This window comes from Orussus abietinus, unplaced genomic scaffold (assembly GCF_000612105.2).
Source record: "Orussus abietinus isolate OABI.00-Male unplaced genomic scaffold, Oabi_2.0 scaffold5, whole genome shotgun sequence".
NCBI lineage: Eukaryota > Metazoa > Arthropoda > Insecta > Hymenoptera > Orussidae > Orussus > Orussus abietinus.
In genome coordinates, this window is record NW_019394929.1 from 2957434 (window position 1) to 2975870 (window position 18437).

General features: G+C 54.6%; 1 protein-coding gene across 3 annotated transcripts in view; it reads left to right on the forward strand.

Moving 5' to 3' along the window:
* LOC105701343 (lachesin) overlaps positions 1 to 18437 on the forward strand; it is a 41292-nt gene that overhangs the window by 4426 nt on the left and 18429 nt on the right. For 2 of the 3 annotated variants that reach the window (XM_012428015.1, XM_012428016.1), the window contains exon 2: positions 14658 to 14750. In XM_012428015.1, coding sequence (XP_012283438.1) covers positions 14658 to 14750 — 93 coding nt within the window. The remainder of the gene's footprint in view (positions 1 to 14657; positions 14751 to 18437) is intronic. The other variant, XM_012428017.1, reaches the window with a different exon arrangement.

Consider the following 18437-nt stretch of genomic DNA (forward strand, 5'->3'; position numbering starts at 1 on the left):
CGGAATAAAAAAACAACGGACGATCGCAAATTCGACCCGGCGATAATTGTCAGCTGACCCGCGCGGAAGATCGAGCTCGTTAGTCGAGCGCCAGCCGCGGACTCCGACTTACTCGGGTCGTGACGTACGGAAAGATAGATGGAAATTCGATTTCCCCCAGCGAATACGAGGCGTTTTATTCTCGGCCCCGAGGGCGACGGTCCGTTGCCGGAGATTTTGGCAACGCGAGACTTAGCACTTTCTGCCGCCATCAACGGTCCGTTTTCAGCGTTTCCGATTTTCTCCATCCCGGTCGCCCCGCGTTACGGCGGTTCGGAGAAGAATTTCGCTTTCATAATGGCCGGGACCTCTATTGGATTTATGCTAATACCCGCTCGTCGAGTAGCATCTCGAGGATTCGGTATTCCACGGGGAAGTCGGGCAAGCTGGAGAAACGAGCTCGCGGTAGTCTCGGCACCTGCGAGGGCCGACGAGCATTATGGGGCCGAAAGATTTAGAGGATGCGGAATCCGCGCTGCGGTTCCGCACGGCCGGATTCGCGCTCCTCGCGCGGCCCACCGCTGAAACATCGCCGCGGCCGTGTTGGCTGCACCTCGCCGGGTAGCAGATTGCGCTAATTAATGCTGATTGCCCGAACTAATAAATAACCGCATGAATAAACATTCTCGCGGGCGGCCTTTGGCGAGGGCGCGCGTCGGCCGCTCCCCTAATGCCTCCCCCTTTAAAGCCCCCTCGACGAGATATTCATTAATTTTTTTATGCGATTAACGCCGCGCGTCACACCGCGGATTCCCTCCCGGCGGGATGCACTGCGTGCATCGATTATGCCCGCGCTCTAACGAAACCGCACCCGGCGCTCGCGCGAGTGCCACGTGTCGATACGGATTTGAATATTTCATCGCGCTACGGAAATGCGTAACGGCTCCGTCGGCTCTCCTTGTCGCTTCCGAGCGGGGGAAGGCCAAGGGGCGTGCGCGGTTTGTCAAAAATATTAACTCCGTCGCGCAAGAATTAATCTTTCCCGTTATCGAGGCGTTGCGTCGCGAGAGTGCATCGGGGTCCTCGAGGAATCAGCTCGGAGGTGTCTTCTCGAATGCTGAAACTGTCTCTAGAGCTTGAGGCAAGTTCGAGCCCCGGTACTCGAGCTTCCTTGTAACTTGAACTACTCGAATCGATTGAGAGACATTGAGATGCTCGGCCCACTTCCGCTCGAGGACGTGCCGAACCTATCGAACCGTTCGATACTCCCGCTCGATACCCTCGTCTTCGAATAAGTCTTCTCGTCGATCGGCTCCAACTTCCATGCGACTCGGATGTCATCCCGAGCTAGTGGAATCGCGGAACCGCGGAATGGACCGCGGAAACTCGCCAGGAATTGGAAAGTCCGAATTTATGCTTACGTGAAATCGATCGTGCGGATGCGGGAATTATTTTCACGGAGGGATCGGGGACCGGATCATCTTTTGGCCTCGCGACTCCTATTGGTTCACGGGAGCGTTCAATCGTATCTTCCGATGTCCGAGATTGCACGGGATAAGGAAGCGAAGAGATCGGCTCACGGAGGAAAGGGAAAACACATATATCTCGAGGAAAGCAAATATTGGCACATCGACCAGCGGTATTACGTTACCATCGGACCCGGACCTTAGCGGACGTGTCGTTGCCCGGAGTATCGGCAAAGGTCGGCCTCCTGTGTTCTCCGCAAAACTTCGGGCAAAAATTTCAAATACGTAGAAACGGGCGAGGTCGAAGATGGTCTCGCACCTTGAGCGCTAAAAGACCGAGAAAATTGGCGACATTTTTCCTCGGCGAGGTTTTTGGTCCGGAGCACTCGAATCTCTCGGAGCTTCGGCGCGGACATTGCGTTCAGTAATTCTCATTAGAGCCCTCGACGGGCTCGTCGCAAAACGGCATTTAGTCGTGCGAGGCTTTTAATTATAAGCCCGCTTTCAGCCTTAACCGATGGACGCCTGTTGCACGCCCGGTAGCCCATCGAAACGAGGAATTTTAATTTAGCGAAACAATTTCCGGCGCGACCGCCGCCATCGCGACGTGCCTCGGGACGCACAATCTCGTCGATAATCGTCCATCGCATCGTGAGGTTTAACGGGGCGCCCGATTACCGGGTCTCTTGAAAATATCGCGATCCCTTAAATAATTACGGCTACTTCATTTATTATTGTCTGCCGGCAATTACAATTCTTTCGAACCATCGAGGAGAGCAACGGAGGGCGCCGCTCCTCCCTCCCTGCCAATTTATTTCCCATACGCGAACGTTAATGCGTCCCTTAGTCTGGAGAAATCTGCGACGCTGATTCACGAGAAATGGTTACTCGGGTGTTCCATTTTCGGCATCAGAGCCCAGGTGGCGTCATGTCGGTAATGAATCAGCTGCTTGCCGCTTGCGAACGTGCGTGACACGTAAACCTATTACACGCTCGTAAACGGCGGGCTTATACCGAATACAGGGCGCCGGTGCCAACAATTAAATACAACCAAGTACAAGGGATTTAGCTTAATAAACTATTTCAGCAAAAACCCCATGGAGCTTAATCCTTCCGGTAATCACGCATCGCGCACTCGGCGATGCGTTCAGCCATCGAAATTTTTCGGGACGTCGATACGAAGAAAATCGTAAGAGAGGGAGGAATTTCGATGAAAAATGCGAAATCCGTTTGCGAGGATTTTTAATGTGAGAATTGCATGGTGATCGTTACCCGCGTCGGACCGTGTGAATCGCAGCGGCCATGCCGGTCGAAATTTGAAAATATTTGTCGGTCGGCCGGAAAATCGATCTCTGATCGTCCTCTCGATCGCGGGCCGCGGCGTAACGAGCGCACGCGCCAAAATTGACGAATAGTCAAATTAAACCGGGCGAATTCGGGCGAATTCGGGCGAATTCGGGCGAATGCGGTGCATCGGCGGGTTTACGCGTCGACGAAATGCACGCTCGTTTTCCGAGCCGCTCGTCCATCGACGCCCCGCGGGAGGTCTGGACGAGGTTTGGACGCCGAGGCGAAAGACTCGAAACGGGCGATGTGCCCGATTCGCCCGATGCGCGCGTTTCGCGCGCCATCGACGGTCCGGTGCGAAAAAGCACTCGCGATTTGAAAATGACAAACATCCATTTAATCAACGACTGGATCGTTCGAGAAACCGGTCGGACCGTAGCCGGCTCGCGAAGGTTCCGGGTGCAGTTTTAAAAGTCGGTCCTTCCACGGGTCGACGACTACCCGTCCAGTTCGATGGAGCCTGGTCACGAATCGGGCGAGTTCGGAGCGATTTCCCCTCCACTCGGCAGTCGCGGAACCTTCCGACGAGGACTCGCGGAAACGGAATAATTTCTCGCGACCGGGCTCCACATATGAAAAAAGTTGGCCCCTATTATGCGCGACGTAGATTTTACGAGGGACTCGTAAAGGGAAGCCGCCTCTTCTCGGCCGGCCCGAGTCGGCTTCCGTGGAATCCAAGACGAGCCGGAGGCCGCTGCTTCGCAAATTGCGGAGCGCCGGCTGACCGGAAGTGCAGGGGGCTTCCGGAGGGTTGCGTGCAAGAAGCGGCCCTCGTTTGACGTTTCAATCGCGAAAAGAAGCCGCCGAGGACGTACGCTCGATCGGAAAGCCCTAACATCGCAGCGGCAGTGGGGGATGTTCGATGGCCGCGGGCCCTGGAACACCCGAAGATTGCGGAGGCGACGCTAAATTGCGTTACGCCATCGTGACGAATGGCGACGGTTCGTTATCCTTATGACGTTCCCGCAAGCAGCCCTCGTAAAATATGGCTTCGAGGAAAACCTAAACCAATTAAGCCCCGTAGTCCGCAGCCGGATAAGCAGCCAGCAAATTGGGTGGACGGAACCGGTTTACTCGGGATTTATGGCGACCCCCTCAATTATTTTCCGAAAATCCTGCAGTCCCGCGCGGTGCGAAGTTGCCTCGCCGTTTTGGTAATTTCGAGAAGCGAGCAGAGACCAAAGATTCCGCTACTACTACCCCCCTTGTGACTCGTGTCCCGAAAATCCCGGGATCGCGTCGTGGAACAACTCGTTCCCGTACTCGTGAAAATCGGAGCAGTACAGCCAGGAGAGACACTCGGTCGAGCTCGACGGGCAAACGCAACGAATCCACTCGACTTTGTAATTCTTTGGTCGATGCCGAGAGGGAAACGGTTCGAATCGCCGGCCGCGTCGACGAGGGTGGAAAAGAAAAAGAGGGCGACCAGAGGGCCGACCGGAAAAGGGGCCGAAACCCCTGGCATTAATCCAGAATAGGTATAAGAGCCAAAGGTGCGGGAAGGGTAATGCGCCCGCGATAAAACTAAGCCCGAGTAACACCGGCATAAAATGACCCACCGGAAGCTTGGCAGTGTCACCAAATTGCTCGAATATTTCGCCAGGGAGCCAGACCACCCGACCGCGGTCCGGCACACCCAACGGACTTCCGCCTTGAGCTCGATTTAGGCAAGGATCGGCCATTTTTCCGCCTCCGACGTTTCCACCACTCCGGACTTTCGCTCAAACAGCTCTTGGAAAGCATCGAACAATTCGAGACTTTCGGTTCTCGCGAACGGAAGGAACACCCGCGATCGTCGAATCGCCGAAGACATTTCCCGGAGTCCGACGAGTTCGCATAGAACGCGACGGATTCACCCCCCGGAAGATAATGGAACTCCCTCGTATTCGCGGGTACTTTCGGGATCAGTCCTGGCCCCGGCGCACCCAGAACGCGCGAACGTGTCAAATTCCCGAAAGACCAAAGCCCCTAAAGTATCGCGCCCTCCTCGAACTTCGAAGGGATCCCGGGTCGTTCAGGATCCTGACTTTCGTCGGAGCTTTCGGAAGTTTTCGGAGCGGCCGTGTGGATCGACGTTCCCCAAGTTCCGTATCGGGGAATCGATCTCGAGATGTATGCGGGATTAATATCGCCGCGTCGGGCGCAGGGGAAAAAAATTGAAGCAGTCGGCGGATGAGTCCGCGGATGCTAACCCTCCGAATTCGAAGTAAAATAAAGGTCCGACCTCGCTTGGGCGACTAATTCGCGTTAACGCGCCTGGCCAATCTAATTTCGCTCTTTCGCTCCCTCGGCGACCACGAAATTCGAGTTAAGCTCGCGTTTCCATCGGCCATCCGGCCGGCAGAAGCGGACGCCGGCCGATAATTCGATTTGTCACGATTCCGCTTTATCGAGGAACGCCGGATGTGCGAGCGGGTGGCCGGGACGGGGGCGGTCTAGCTAGAAAATCGCCGAGGCACGGGTTAAGGGTTAATTACGCGCTACCGCGTAACGCCTTGGGGCTACGGGAAACTTCGGACACCATTGATTTGTGGCATACTGCTTCGCCGGAACATATAGTTCCCGTGGCCGCAGCCACTAGCGCGAGCAACCGTCCGTACCAATAGCCGGGATCGCGAAGGGTGAAATTCCTCGACTTTCGCGGTTACTTATGGGAAACGTCTTCGCCCTCGTCACCCGCAGCGGACAATCCCGGCCATCTCGATCGCCGGCCCTTAGAACCTGATATCTGCGAAACCGGGGAAAGGGCGTCGTTGATTAAAGGCATTCACGAACCGCAAATTCGTCCACCCTTGCTCGAGGAAAACATCGTTATTGTCACCGACGTTGCTCGTTCGCCACTCTTCGGGTCCCGAAGCTCGACATCGGATCGACAGGAGGCGTTTCCTGAAAGAAACTTTGCCTCGCCGCCCCTCCTAATCCCGGCGATTCCCTAACGAGAGCGGACGACGCGCAACCGCAACTTTTCCCCATTCCGGGGACGAGCCCAGGTGATGACCATTGCTCCATTTTTCCAGTTTTCCACTTTCCTCTACCGTGCCCGCCTCAAGTACAACCGGGGAGTTTTAATCAACGAAGCGAAGTATTCTCGCGGTCCTCGTGAAACCCCCGCCGGGTAGCTCGGGCTTCCGTTTCTCGCGCTCGCCGTTCCTGCACCGGCAATCCGACATCCGAGCTCGAGTGGGCGGAACGAGTTCACGGGGTGCGGACCCACTTCCCGTTCCGTCGCAACGAGCGAACGGCCGTCATCTTCCCGAAGTGACGGGTGACCACTACGATGGGACGCATCGATCATTTTCTTCCCCTGTACCCAGAGTTCTCCTTGAGGAAGGAGTCGAAAGGGCCACTCGTTTGAGTTCATTCGGGCCGATCCGCCAAGCGCGGGCGTTCAGCCGGCACAAAAGAAGCCGGGATCGGATTTATATATATGAGTCAGGTGGAAACAAGTGGGTGCACGATAGGGCAATCTCCCGGCTATGTCCCGTTTTCCAGTTGGCCGATTCCCCGGCATGGTCCAGCCCTCCCGCAGTCCCGTTTCGGGTTCTTGCCACTCCGCCGCTTCCAGGTCACCTTGATCCACGGATTCCCGTATCCCCGAAAAGCCTCGTCAGCGGATACGCGCGGCGCCTTTCACGGCCTCCCCCGCAGTCCCGGACCGACCGGAACGTGCACGAATCGGTGCAAGAACGAAGTCACGAACGCAAGCAACAAAATACCCCAGCCCAGTCCGAGGTCTAAATTCGAGGGTCGCAAGTTCCGCGCAGTAGCAGGTGACACGGTCCTCTAAAAAGGGAGTTTGCGCTTCCGCCAGTCTTTGGTCGCATACCGAAAACGGTCACCCACATTTAGCCTTCGGTGCGGTCAAGCCTGCGGCGATCGCCCGCCGATCATGGATCGGAAAATCGTGGAGGCGACTCGAAATCACGTCGGTTCCGGGTAAAGAGAAATATCCCGGAATTGGAGAGCAGAGAAAGGGGCGCGTTTCTCTCCGTCTCCGTATCCCTCCTTCTGACATCGCGTTTCGTCTTCCGTCGAGTCGGGGCTCTTTGGACGCGAACGCCTCGGGATTCGTGCATACCCACGACCCGAGAACGGATTTTCATGCACTCCTCCGGCGGAATAATGAAACCCGTTTGAGGCAGCCTTCTTATGAGTCGGGACCGGGCACAGAGGTCGTGCTCGGTCCTTTGTAAGCCCGACTGCCACGACCGGCGCGTTTTGCACGCTCGACGAGCGACGTACGCCGCACCGTCGCTCGGCCTGAACAACCCGAGGAAATGTACCTCGAAATTTACCGACCACGGGAGAACGCTCCTTTGCCGGTGCTGCCATCGACACAGCCTGAATCGACATTTTTCGCGGCGGATAAGTTTTTCGGAAGGTGCGGACTGTATTAACGACTCCACCCGGAAGACAATCGCTCGAGACCGCCGTCGACTAGCAACGCTTTCAATAAGTAACGTGTTTAACGTCGCGAAGGCGGAAAAAGCACGAGAGAGCTCGGGAACTCGTTAGCTCCGGCGACGTTCCGACGAGAAGAGGACTTATCGCGTCCTCAGGGGGAAACTTCGGTCGAATTGGCCCCGAATCCCGTCTTAATAGCGCGTCATATAGGATAAATTGCAAAGCATGCTGGCTTGCACCCTCCGGAGCGAGGAAATACGTGAGACGAATTTGCTCGCGCCTCGCGGCGTCGACATCGCGAACGTCCTCTCCGCTTTCCTTTTTTTTTCCGGATAAAATCTCTTCCTCGAAATCCCATCTATACAGGGTGGACAGAGACCGGCCGGGTGGGGGATCCTAACTTAATTAGAATATCAGAACTAGTTCGCTCGTTAACGTCTGCTACGAAAAGCAAACCTCCCTTCACGAGGTTGTCTAGGTGCGGACTTGCGGAGCAAAAATTAGTGTGGGCTCTCTTTTCCCGGTACGCAAACGGTCCGATCGACTGACGGCGTTGTTCGCAATCCTGGGTCGTGTCAATATAAATGTAAATGTCATTGGAAGCGGTGCGAACGTATCGGATGGTCTCCGGAGGACGATTGCTCGTGGAGAATATTGCGGAAGGCCGTGCGGGACATCGCCGCAATTCAATTGCCATTCGGATTGCACGGTGCTCGACGAGGTCGTACTTTATTTCGTTCGGCGCCGATGTCGATCATTAAACGATCGATCGACCGCCCGGTGGACGCTCTTTAAACTGTACTCTTTCAATAGACCGTGCCGCGGATATTTCGCTATGTAATCCGTGGGTTGGACAAATGCCACCGTCGAGCTGTGTAACGAGTCGCCCCGACTTTCGACGATAAATCGTCGACCTTTCGGCCTTTGGTCACGTCGAAAGCCATTCCCTTCTCAACTTTTTCTCCCGTTTATTTCGCGCCTTCGCTAATGTCCGGATTTAAACTGCCTATTCCCTTTCTTAGGATACTTTATATTCCCCCGAGATCATCAAACTGGGTTAATAAATTTATGCCGGAGACGCGTATCGAGCTTCCGCCAGCCGTGTTTCCATTTACTCGTATATCTCGCATAGAGAGTCACGCGTCGACATATTTCAACTGAAAGATGCATCGTAGCGCGGCCCGCGAGTCTACCGATTCATCGGGTCAATCGGTCGAGTATCGGGAGGGTACATCGAACGAGGCATGTTCCTCGCGTGTCCACACTTCGGCAGAAATGGCACGCGGTCTACGTACTCGCCGGCGAGCACAGATCGCAGCGAGTTAACATCGACCGTAATGGCTCACAGCTGCGGAAATACATTGAAACTCTCTCGAACGTGGAATTCGCGCGATTCCGGACCGTTTGGAATTCGTCGCCTTGCGAAAGGTGCAGCTTCGCCGATGCGCGGAAAAGCGAGAGTGCGCCCTGAAATCGAGGTCGACCGAATAATCCCCTTCTCTTCACCCCCTCGCTCCACAACCCATCGTACGAAATAATCGACGAACCCTTTTCCAACGATCCGAGCGGTTCTCTGTATCGTTACGAGACATCATTTTTGTGGAGGTTTCCGCGATTGAAACCTTTCCCGCAGGAATTCATACCATCGGCCCTTGGACCGATTCGTTCAACCGGATGGCAACGATTGGCGACGCCGATAATGCCGCCGTTGTTCTACCGGTTGTTCCGACCTCGAGCAATTTCGCCTGCAAGCGGACGGCGGGGGCTTAGCGCGGCTCCCGATTTTTGCATCGGTCCGCTCCCGTAATCCCGGTAAAAGAGTTATCTTTAAGCCGACACGGTGTTCCTGGCGGAGCGCACGCCAACAGCCGATTTCCCCCCGACCTGGTGCGATCCCGCTCGACGAGCGCACGTACAGATGCTGACGAGGAATCCCGTTTTAACGGGGCCGGATCGCCGCTATCGACCGACTGCAGTATTCACGTTTTTGTTTTCACTTTTCCCCGAGACCAACCATCCGCATTTGTCGAAGATAAACGTAAACGCGAGTGGAGGGCTCCCCGTTATTGCGGCGCAGCGCGACTAGAGGTCGGGTTCCCGGGTTCCCGAGTTCCCGAATTCCCGAACCCGATGACTTTTCGCCGAGCGAGAGCTATCTGTTCCGGCCTTTTGAACAACTTCCACCGGAAGTTGCCGTATTTCCTTTCAGGGATCGGTAATGCGGGGAATCTCCTCGCGGCTCGTATAGCTCTGGGCTCTCGTTGCGCCTAAGCTTCGTATATTGCGAGAGGTTAAAAGAACCGAAATGGGGTGTTAAAGATTAGCGACCCAGGGAGAGAATCACGGTCGGAGGCTTAGTGGTCAGATTTCCCGGGAATATGGAAACGCGCGATTCCTCATAAGCGCGGAAACGGCCCGGGTGCAAAATCGCGGTTTGGTTAGAGAAAGTGGCGACATCGAGCACCTGCGAGTAAGAGGCGGGGTTCACGACCCGGTTTGAACTTTTTAAATGCATCCGATACTGGAGGCGGTTTCCAAGCGGTAGTAAGATATCGAAACTACTCGAATATGTATTTCCTTCCCTGAGAGAGTATCGACATCCCTGGATCCGAGGAAGGCACTTATTAATGATCGCAGCTTCGGCTCGTAAATACGTCAGGGTTCGAAAAAACGAACCCCCGACTTGGCGGAAGCAGACGCTCGTAAAGGAGTCCTGGATTGGGGACGAGGATTAAGTAATAAACGAAATTAGAGCACTTGGCAGTTTCCCGATCCTGGCCGGAGGCGGCTCGAAACGCGGAGCTGTCTGGTCGGACCAAAAAAGTAGCAGTTTTGTTTCAATGAAGCTGGTTAGTTCGCCCTGTACCGCGGATTCGATTACTCGAACCGGGCTTGGAGAACCCAAGGGTCGACCGGGCTTATTGGGGGTACTCCTCGTCGGAGCTTCCCAATAAGGGGTCGTTATCATAAATGCATGTACCATGTGCATGCAGCGTTACTCCTTTTTTGTTGCGCGAGTTGCAGTGGGCACCCTCGGACCAAGAGCGGTGCGCGATCAGGGTTGTGCCTTAATGCGGAAAAGTTGGGCCCACGTTAAGTTTTCATTTGAGGGAAACGCGAGCCAACGGCGCTTGCCAGAAGTGGAAACGTCGCGAGGGAGCGAAGGGGACGCGAGGGTCGGTCTCCTCGACTGGAGGGGTTGCATGTGCGAACTCGGAACTGGCGATTCTCGGATACGAACTTCCCGCGGCTCCGAACTTGCGAACTCACCCCCGTCCCCCTGGAAACCACCGCCCTCTGTTGCGCCGTGCTTAGTGGCAAACTCCGTTACTTTCATCCATACTTTATTTGGTCACCGACCATAATGGGAGGAAATAAGGAGTCCGCCGACGGAAACGCTTCACCCCCTTCCCCCGGCCGAGGCGCGGGTAACCCACCGTGTAATTGCCTCCTTGCGAGAACTCCTGTCCCCTTCGGATCGCTTCTCCGCCGACCACGACAGACTCGAGTAAACGCCGAGTTCCGTGCAATCTCCGCCGGTGGATGTAAAATCGGATGCAAAAGAGGCAGAAACGGCGAGCTGCGCGCGCGACGGCGAAATCGCGGATTCGAAAATCGCAGGCTCGAGAAGGGAGTCGAAACCGCCGTCGATGGGTCGGGCGTGCCGGCGCTGATTGGCAGCCGCGGCTGGTAGGGCGCCCGAACCTGCGGTAAAAGTGGAAAATTCGTTTCGACTCGTTGGACTCCCTCGACAAGAGTTTTTCTCTCGACGCGGCAAAAGCCTCTGTTCACCCCCCGAAAGAGATTTTGCGTCTGGCGCAAACATCGCGTAATCGCGCCGCGCCGCGGCGTAATCTCTCGTTAGCGGTGCCCGCTGCGGATTGATTTCGGTACTCGAGTCGCACTGCCTTGGGCGGGTATCCAAAATTATTAAACCATTTATTTTGATCGAATCGGTGGGTGGAGGTAGACGAAGGTGCGCGCGGAGGGCGGTTTTACATCCCGTTTCAGGTAATTAATCCCATCGAGGCTCCCCCGAAAAAGTCGATCGGGTTTCCGTGATGTCACGAAAGGAGTCCACCGCGTTCCGAATTTCCGCGGACTGCCTCGACCGAGCCGCCGGTTGGTCGATCGAGCACCGAGGGAGAAGTCTCATAGGTAATGGAATTTCACCGCGGTACCTGTGCTGCCTACATTAGTTAAATTAGTTGAAGAGCCGAGCGGAAAAATAGCGCGACAGACCGGAACGAACCAACTCGGGGTAAAACACCCCTCGGAGAGTATACACCTATATTAGGGGCTGCCGGGCTGGAAGTTCGCGCCGGCGCGTCCCCCGAGAATTTCGTGCGGTTGCGAGCCATTAAATAGAGCGGAGCACATAATGCACAATAAAAATCTGAAGAAACCTCCCGGAGTCTTAAGACCTACTTAACCGAGGCTGCGGCATAATTCTTGGGCCCCTCGAGGAATTCTCGGCGGCGCGGCGGAGCGCAAGGGAATTTCGCGAGAAGACGGAATTCTCTCGGCTCGAGTGGAGGCTCGAGGGGTAGGGGAGGAGGTGTCGCCCGGAACCTCGTATTTCCACTTTTAATACAAGGAATCCCGCGTGACCCCGCGTGGGCTCTTGCGGTTTGGTGGCACGATCGATTAATACCGGCGAACGGTAAAAGTGTCGGAAACGACGCCCTTCCGAACGACCCTTGCGCGTTCGCGATCCTCGGCGTTGGAAGGGTTGACGACTGAGAAAAACACGTGACAACCCTTAGTGGCTTGTTTGGACTCTCGTATTTCCCCCACGAAGAAACACGCCGATATCTGGTAGGTGGTTGGTAAACAATCGGTCCCTCCATCCCTGGGGAGCCTCGGCTGTCCTGCCACCTCCGCGGTGGTTCATGGATGTGATTAATAGAGCAAAAGAGGGCCGCGCCTTCGAAGGAACATCCGCGATCCGTCGCTCGTCCGCGTGTGAAGATAAATCGACGTAAACCTTGCGAGGGTTACACGAAGTGACAAAAAGTCGGACAAGACAGCCGACGGCCGACGGCGGCGCCCCTCGCCGGGGAGTCCTCCGTCATCCCTGGCCTTGTTCTCGGCAGGACGACTGCGGGGGCCGACGACTCGGGGAAAGAAATGGTGTTCTTCGAATTTAATGGCATATAAATAAATAAGCTCCTCCTTGTGGCGCTGCAGAGACGTAGGAAACGCGATTGGATTTTTCTGGGATTTCCTCGTTGCATCCTCAGTTGGGGGGGTCGAGGAATAATTTATAACCCGTTATTTTTTAATCACGGTGGACAAGTCCGGCTGCTTGCAGGAGCGGTTTCCTTACGAGGTACGCCCTTACACGTCGAGGCGTAACAGTCCTTAACGAGGGGTGGGAGTTCCGAACCCTCGTTAACCCTCGAGCACGTCGTAAGCCTCGACCAGTGGTTCCGCATATTCCGAGGGTTACGCGACGGGTTATCGCTACGATACAGACTATCCGCCAAGGACGCATCCTCGAAGTCACCTTTCATCCCGAGAGGAGATCTCTAAATTCATCTTGGGAATCCCTCCTTAGTGACAGTCGAGCGAAATCACCCGATGGCTCCATCGGCCGGGCGCAGTGGGTGCGAGGGCAGACGCCCATCCGCGGCGCTTTTAATCATCGACCTGGAGAGGCTTCCCCGAAAGTTGGCGGCCAGGTGGAGTAGCCGCGGTCCGCGGAAGGAATTGAATCGCGCGAGTCCGGGCCTGGAAAATTGAAAGCACGGGTCGGAATACAGAGGCCCGCCCCTTGAAAAGTGCAGACGACCGTTTGCCGGAGCGCGGTGACCACTCCCGGTAGTTGTCGCTCCGGTCACGCGTCGGTCTACCTTTCCGTCGGTCCAACGGACGGCGCGCGTCCCCCTCGCGAGTCGCACGTACCGTCGTGCAGCCGCGAATTCAAAGAGGTCCGAATTTATCCTCCGGCCGGATTGAATTATTTTGGACGAGCGAGCCGGCGAGCGTAATTCGAGCGGACTTGGCAGGCACGACGGACACGGACGGGTTACCGGCAACCCTCGGATCCGTTTCGGCCCCGACGATACCTCATGTGGTCGCGTACCGCGTCTTAGTCCGTTTAATCGACCTCGTTACGCCCTCTCTCCGCTTCGACGAGGACCCCCGGTCGGGCCCGACCCTACTTCCCGATGAGCCGAGATCATCGGTAATCCCTGACGGAGGCCGCCCCTCCAACAATGCGATCATCGTTATCCAGCGATGCGCAACACCGCCGCGACTCGTTAGCGAATCGCGGCCACGAGTCGGTCCTCCGCAGGCGGAAACGACGTCGACCTCGAGTGCGTCGATCTCGCAGTTTCCGAAAGTACGGGATCCGGTGCGGCCAATGTTTCACGACTAGTCGCGCCTAACGGTTCCATTTGTCATGATATATTCCCGCCATAAATACGACGCTTTAACGCGTCCCGAGCCGTGTCCTCGAAAGTATTACGCTTTACGCGCGGCGTGGCACGCGTTGCCGAGAGAAATCACAGTCGGTGCCTACTTTGCCGGAGTGCGTGCCGCGCGAGGACGAGTCCGGAGCGGAGGAGCACTTACTCAAAAGTGGGCCTCCTCCAATGGAAAAGATCAAACGATCTCGAGATCTCGAGTGGTCGTTTCTTCGCCTCTCGAGCGCGGTAAGTAAGGCGTATCGGGGATGAATATTTCGTTTTTTGAAATGATCCTTTGACACGCTCCACCCTATCCCGGGAGGGGAAAGAATTGCACTTATTGCCTAGGGAAGCGGTAGAGCGTGGCGGCCGGAAGGAAGCATGGATCGCGGAATCACGGAGGTTCCCGTACACCTGAAATTTCACGCAGCGGGGCTTTGGCATCCTTCTAATTATCCTTGAAAAAGTTTCCCAATGAATCGTCATCGTACCACGTAGGAGAAAATATACGCCGCAATTCCGGGAGCCTAATGCTCTCCCCTTTGCGGCCCGGATCCGGTGCGCAACGCCGGGGTTTTTCAGTTTTCCCTTTTTAAAAACGACTCTTTGACACATTACACTCAATATCTCGCGTGTCTCCGCTTCGGCGAAAAAACTGCCGGGGCTCTCAATTTACATCGCAGCCGAGGAGCGCGGAGAATGAAATTCGGATTTTTCTCCACGAAATTGTGGGGATTTGGCAGGCGGGAAAATGGCGGGCGGCAGACCGCGACGAAAAGGACAGGAAGAGGGATCGAGCGAGAGGATCCGAGAAACACGCTGTACGTGCACGAACGTACATACGGATTTGGCCAAGTGCGCCAGAGGAAGGCCTCCGAAACGAGATTCTTTCGGGACATTTTTTTTTTTCGGCTAAATAATCCGTGAAAAATGTCTCATTTTGCAGGGGAAGTATTCAATTACAAACTCGTGGATGAAAAAACGCAGTAGGATAGTGGGACGTCGAAGTGTACAGGGATAACGCTTTTTCCAATCATGATTCCAGGTCGGCGTACAAGGAATCTGGAGATCCATGGGAGGACGGCGACCCACCATGTGCCACCCCTGGATAACTCGTTTGCGGACGACTACGGTAACAGTGAGTTGGAAATCGATACACCTAAAATAGTTCGAATAGTGAACGCAAAAAATTTGTATCGCCGAGGGACGACTTTGGAAGAGACGGCGCGATTTCGGCTTTCGAACGTTTTTGATCTCGGAGAACAATTTGCGGATCCGCCGATTTTGATTTCTCCCCATTAGCTTGGTTCTGCACCGACTGCTCCTGGGATTTTGCGGTGCCGCTTTAACGACTGCACCGACCAAGTCGTCAAAAGGGCCGTTTTGAGTAGTGGCCGCGTAAAATGCATATATAACTTGGCTGGCTGACGACCGTGCGTCGTTCCGTCGCAGACAAGTCAGATGCGATTAGCCATTCCACAATTGTCATTCGTCGGATTTTTTCTCTCGGGATTTTCGTATAATGTATGAAAACCATCTATCTATAGAGGAGCCGAAAAAAATGTGCCTCGTCGAAAAAATGTACATCCTCCCACACTCTCGGTGCTCCACGAGCCTAGGTCAGAAGGTGATAATTATTCCACACAGGGGTTATCAGATGCGGTGAATTAGTCATGAGATGAATATACAAGCGTTTGGATCCGCAGCTTGGTTGTAATTTGCCCAATTGTAATACAAATGTCCCAGTTATCAATCATGTTAATACTGATTATCGGGTCAACAGACCACCGCTATCATCTTTCACCCTTCACCAGTGCGATACACAGGTCATCTCCATGAATTCCTTGCTCCCGGTCCATACCAACGTAACACGATTCCCACTGTTTAACGGCAAATATTTCCAGAGTAGTTTCGAAAGAATCTCGCTCCATAAACTTTCGTTGAACTTGACCGAATAGTCAATGTCCAATTACTCGAGCCACTCATCCCGTACTTAACTTAACCCCCAACTCTCATCTTCCACCGCTTTTCTGGTTTGCAAAGGGAATACGGGTTTCCGTAATCTCAAGCGTACTCGTTCGGCCAGCTAGGTTACGTTTCCAGAGCTTTACTCTTTTGAAATTCGAATACTCACCGGCTTCGTGCGGTGAGACGATCATCTTCGTCATATCCGGACGCTTCGAATTAAGGTGACGGTGGCTTTTATCGGGGGGCCCTCGAGTTCGCGACCGAGCGTCGTAGCTTTCGCAGTCAAATTAGTAGATGTCGCAGCTTAAAGTATTTGACGGCATAAAAGCCGGAACAAGCATTCCGATCCCTGCGACTCGAGGGATTCTCTTTGCCGAGGCTTTGTCTAGCCCGGGGCTGGGTCGGCCATTCCTGCGCGGCTGACTTTAAGCACGCGATGATCCCAAGTGCTCCTTTGTACTTCTTCGTCCTCCGATCGATACGTCTATCGGTCGGTATTTCACCGCGACATTCGCCCTCTTCGTGCTGTCTGGATTCGATTTCCTTTCCGTGTAAACGCGCGAACCGAATGAAATCACGCGAAACGTCGATTTCGGGATATTTTCTGGTCTTGCAAAATGGGTCACTCTATTTTAAAGTCCCCGTATTCCGGTGGAGATGTTAATATTTGTAGATCTTTCGCGACCGACCGACATGCCGAATGAATCGTACATTAATTAGAGGGAAGAGCTGGTTTAACGGTAATCTGACGTGACAATGTGCGGCGTAGCAGGACAGGTGAACCGCGGTGAGGAGGGGTCGACGTTACGGACACATTCGCAATGGTCAATCCCGATGACAGGAGGACGGGAAATTTACGTCGCTGTCAAAACGCTCGGTAAGGATTATCACCGCCGCGACGCTGATGAATAACGTGATGGTCGCGACCCGGTTATGCGTTAATCACGCGAATTGCTCCGTTAATCTGACTTGGCAAACGGGACCGTGGGATAACGGAGGAGATGGCATTGTTTAAGGAGTTACACGTCAACGCGATAATCAAGACCCGGTACTTCTTACGCGACGAGTAACGCTATCGGATCGTAATTAACGACGTCCTCTCGTCCCCGAAGAGAGTCCCCCGAGGAGGAAACGTAAAGTACTCGTCGCGGATAAGACCCAAGGAAACGTTGCGCGGACTAATTGCGGCACAGAAACACCGATAAAGTACGGTAACGAATGGCAAGAAATTATCCTCGCAATGGAACTGGCCTTACTTGACGCGAAAACGTGAATTTAGGGGTGTTAATAGCACAAGGTTTTTTTTTTAAGGATATTGCAGTCGGTCGTTGGGCGATCGAACCAGGAAAAGAGGACGTTCCGTCAGATCTTTTCCATAGGGTAATTTGTTATTTAACGAAGCCTGGTGAAGTGCGCCCCTCTTTGAGAGATTCCTATCCCTAGGTAATTTTAACATCCATCCCTCGGGCCGAGTTCAAAGGCAGGAGTCACTGGAGGAGTCAGGAGCCAAGTCGTATTTATTCAAGAAGAATTGTACTCCGGTACATTCCTCCTGGACAAATAGACTTTGGTTCTACAAATTTACAGGTAATTTGAGATCTCAACGGTGCACCTTGGGCTCTCGTTCGCTGCGGAGATTTTCCCAAGGAATGGAAACGCCCCCGCCATTCCGCTCGCACCGTTTTCCCCTTATTTACGGTCGCTCCCCCCGCCGTTTTGGGAAACGAGTCCCCGCGAATTGATTCGCGGGATTCCACCGAGCAACGTCGGCTAAGACCCCGCGGAAACGACGCGAATCCCGGCTGGGAGCGTTAGAAAAGTTATTCGCCGCCGCGAGGAGCACGCGGCCGAAGACGAAGTGCCCGGACACGGACATGAATATGAATGAGAGGCGTGAGAAATAGGAAATAAAATAATCTCTCCTTCCGCGGTTCATTTTTTTCCCCCGACTCGATCCTCCCTCTTCCTCCGAGCCTCGGCCCGGCGGGCTCCGAAGCTCCTTAATGCAAAGTGCCTTCCGTCGTAATGCGCCGTGACGTCAGCCTTTAAATTTCGCCCGATGCCGCGTCGGGGGAATTAACTTGGCACCGTGATGACGAGATCGCTGAGAAAACTCGGGGATTGGCCCTGCGGGATAAACGGTAAACATTCACCGAACGAATACCGATATCGGATTCGAATGACACCACTTTCCTCTGGAGGGAGCGTCTTCCCGCCAAACTCGAAGCGGCAACTTCCCTCGGGTTAGTTATTCCCTCCCGGTCTGGACCACTGCCCCTCTTTTCGAGCTCCTTCGCTATGAGTACTTAGGCGTCGTCGGCGAATAGTCCGAAAAGGCAGTTTCTAACTTTGCGCGATCGCGACCCGAGGGGCCCTCGCGTTAATAACAATTAACGCCGTCGCAGCGACAGGACGAGCTTAATTGTTAATTCCCAGCCGGAAGAGCCGACGCGGGAGATCTCGCTTTCGCTTCGGTCCGCGGTTCGCCATAAGATGGTCAAATTGGAGCAGTCGGAGCGGCACTTACAATTAGGAACACCCCCGGAAATCGTGGCCTCCCCTCGCCCTTTTCCCGCCGAGCGGGGTGGGGTAATGGCAGTCATTTTTCCACCGTTAATTTGGCGCTGAACTTTCTGGCGCGACGCGAGCCGCGACGGGGTCTTCTCGGTCCCGCGGTGGCGGATACATAAAAAGCGAACACCGCGTTAAAAATTCCCCGGCAATCTTTTGTCCCGCCGGGAAAGTTTCTAAATTGCGAGCTCCCGAGGGCCAAGGGGTCCCGGAGGTGCCGCTTTCGGGAATATAACCGGCCGAACTTTCTGTCATCTTCGCTTCCTCTCTACGAGCCACTCGGCCT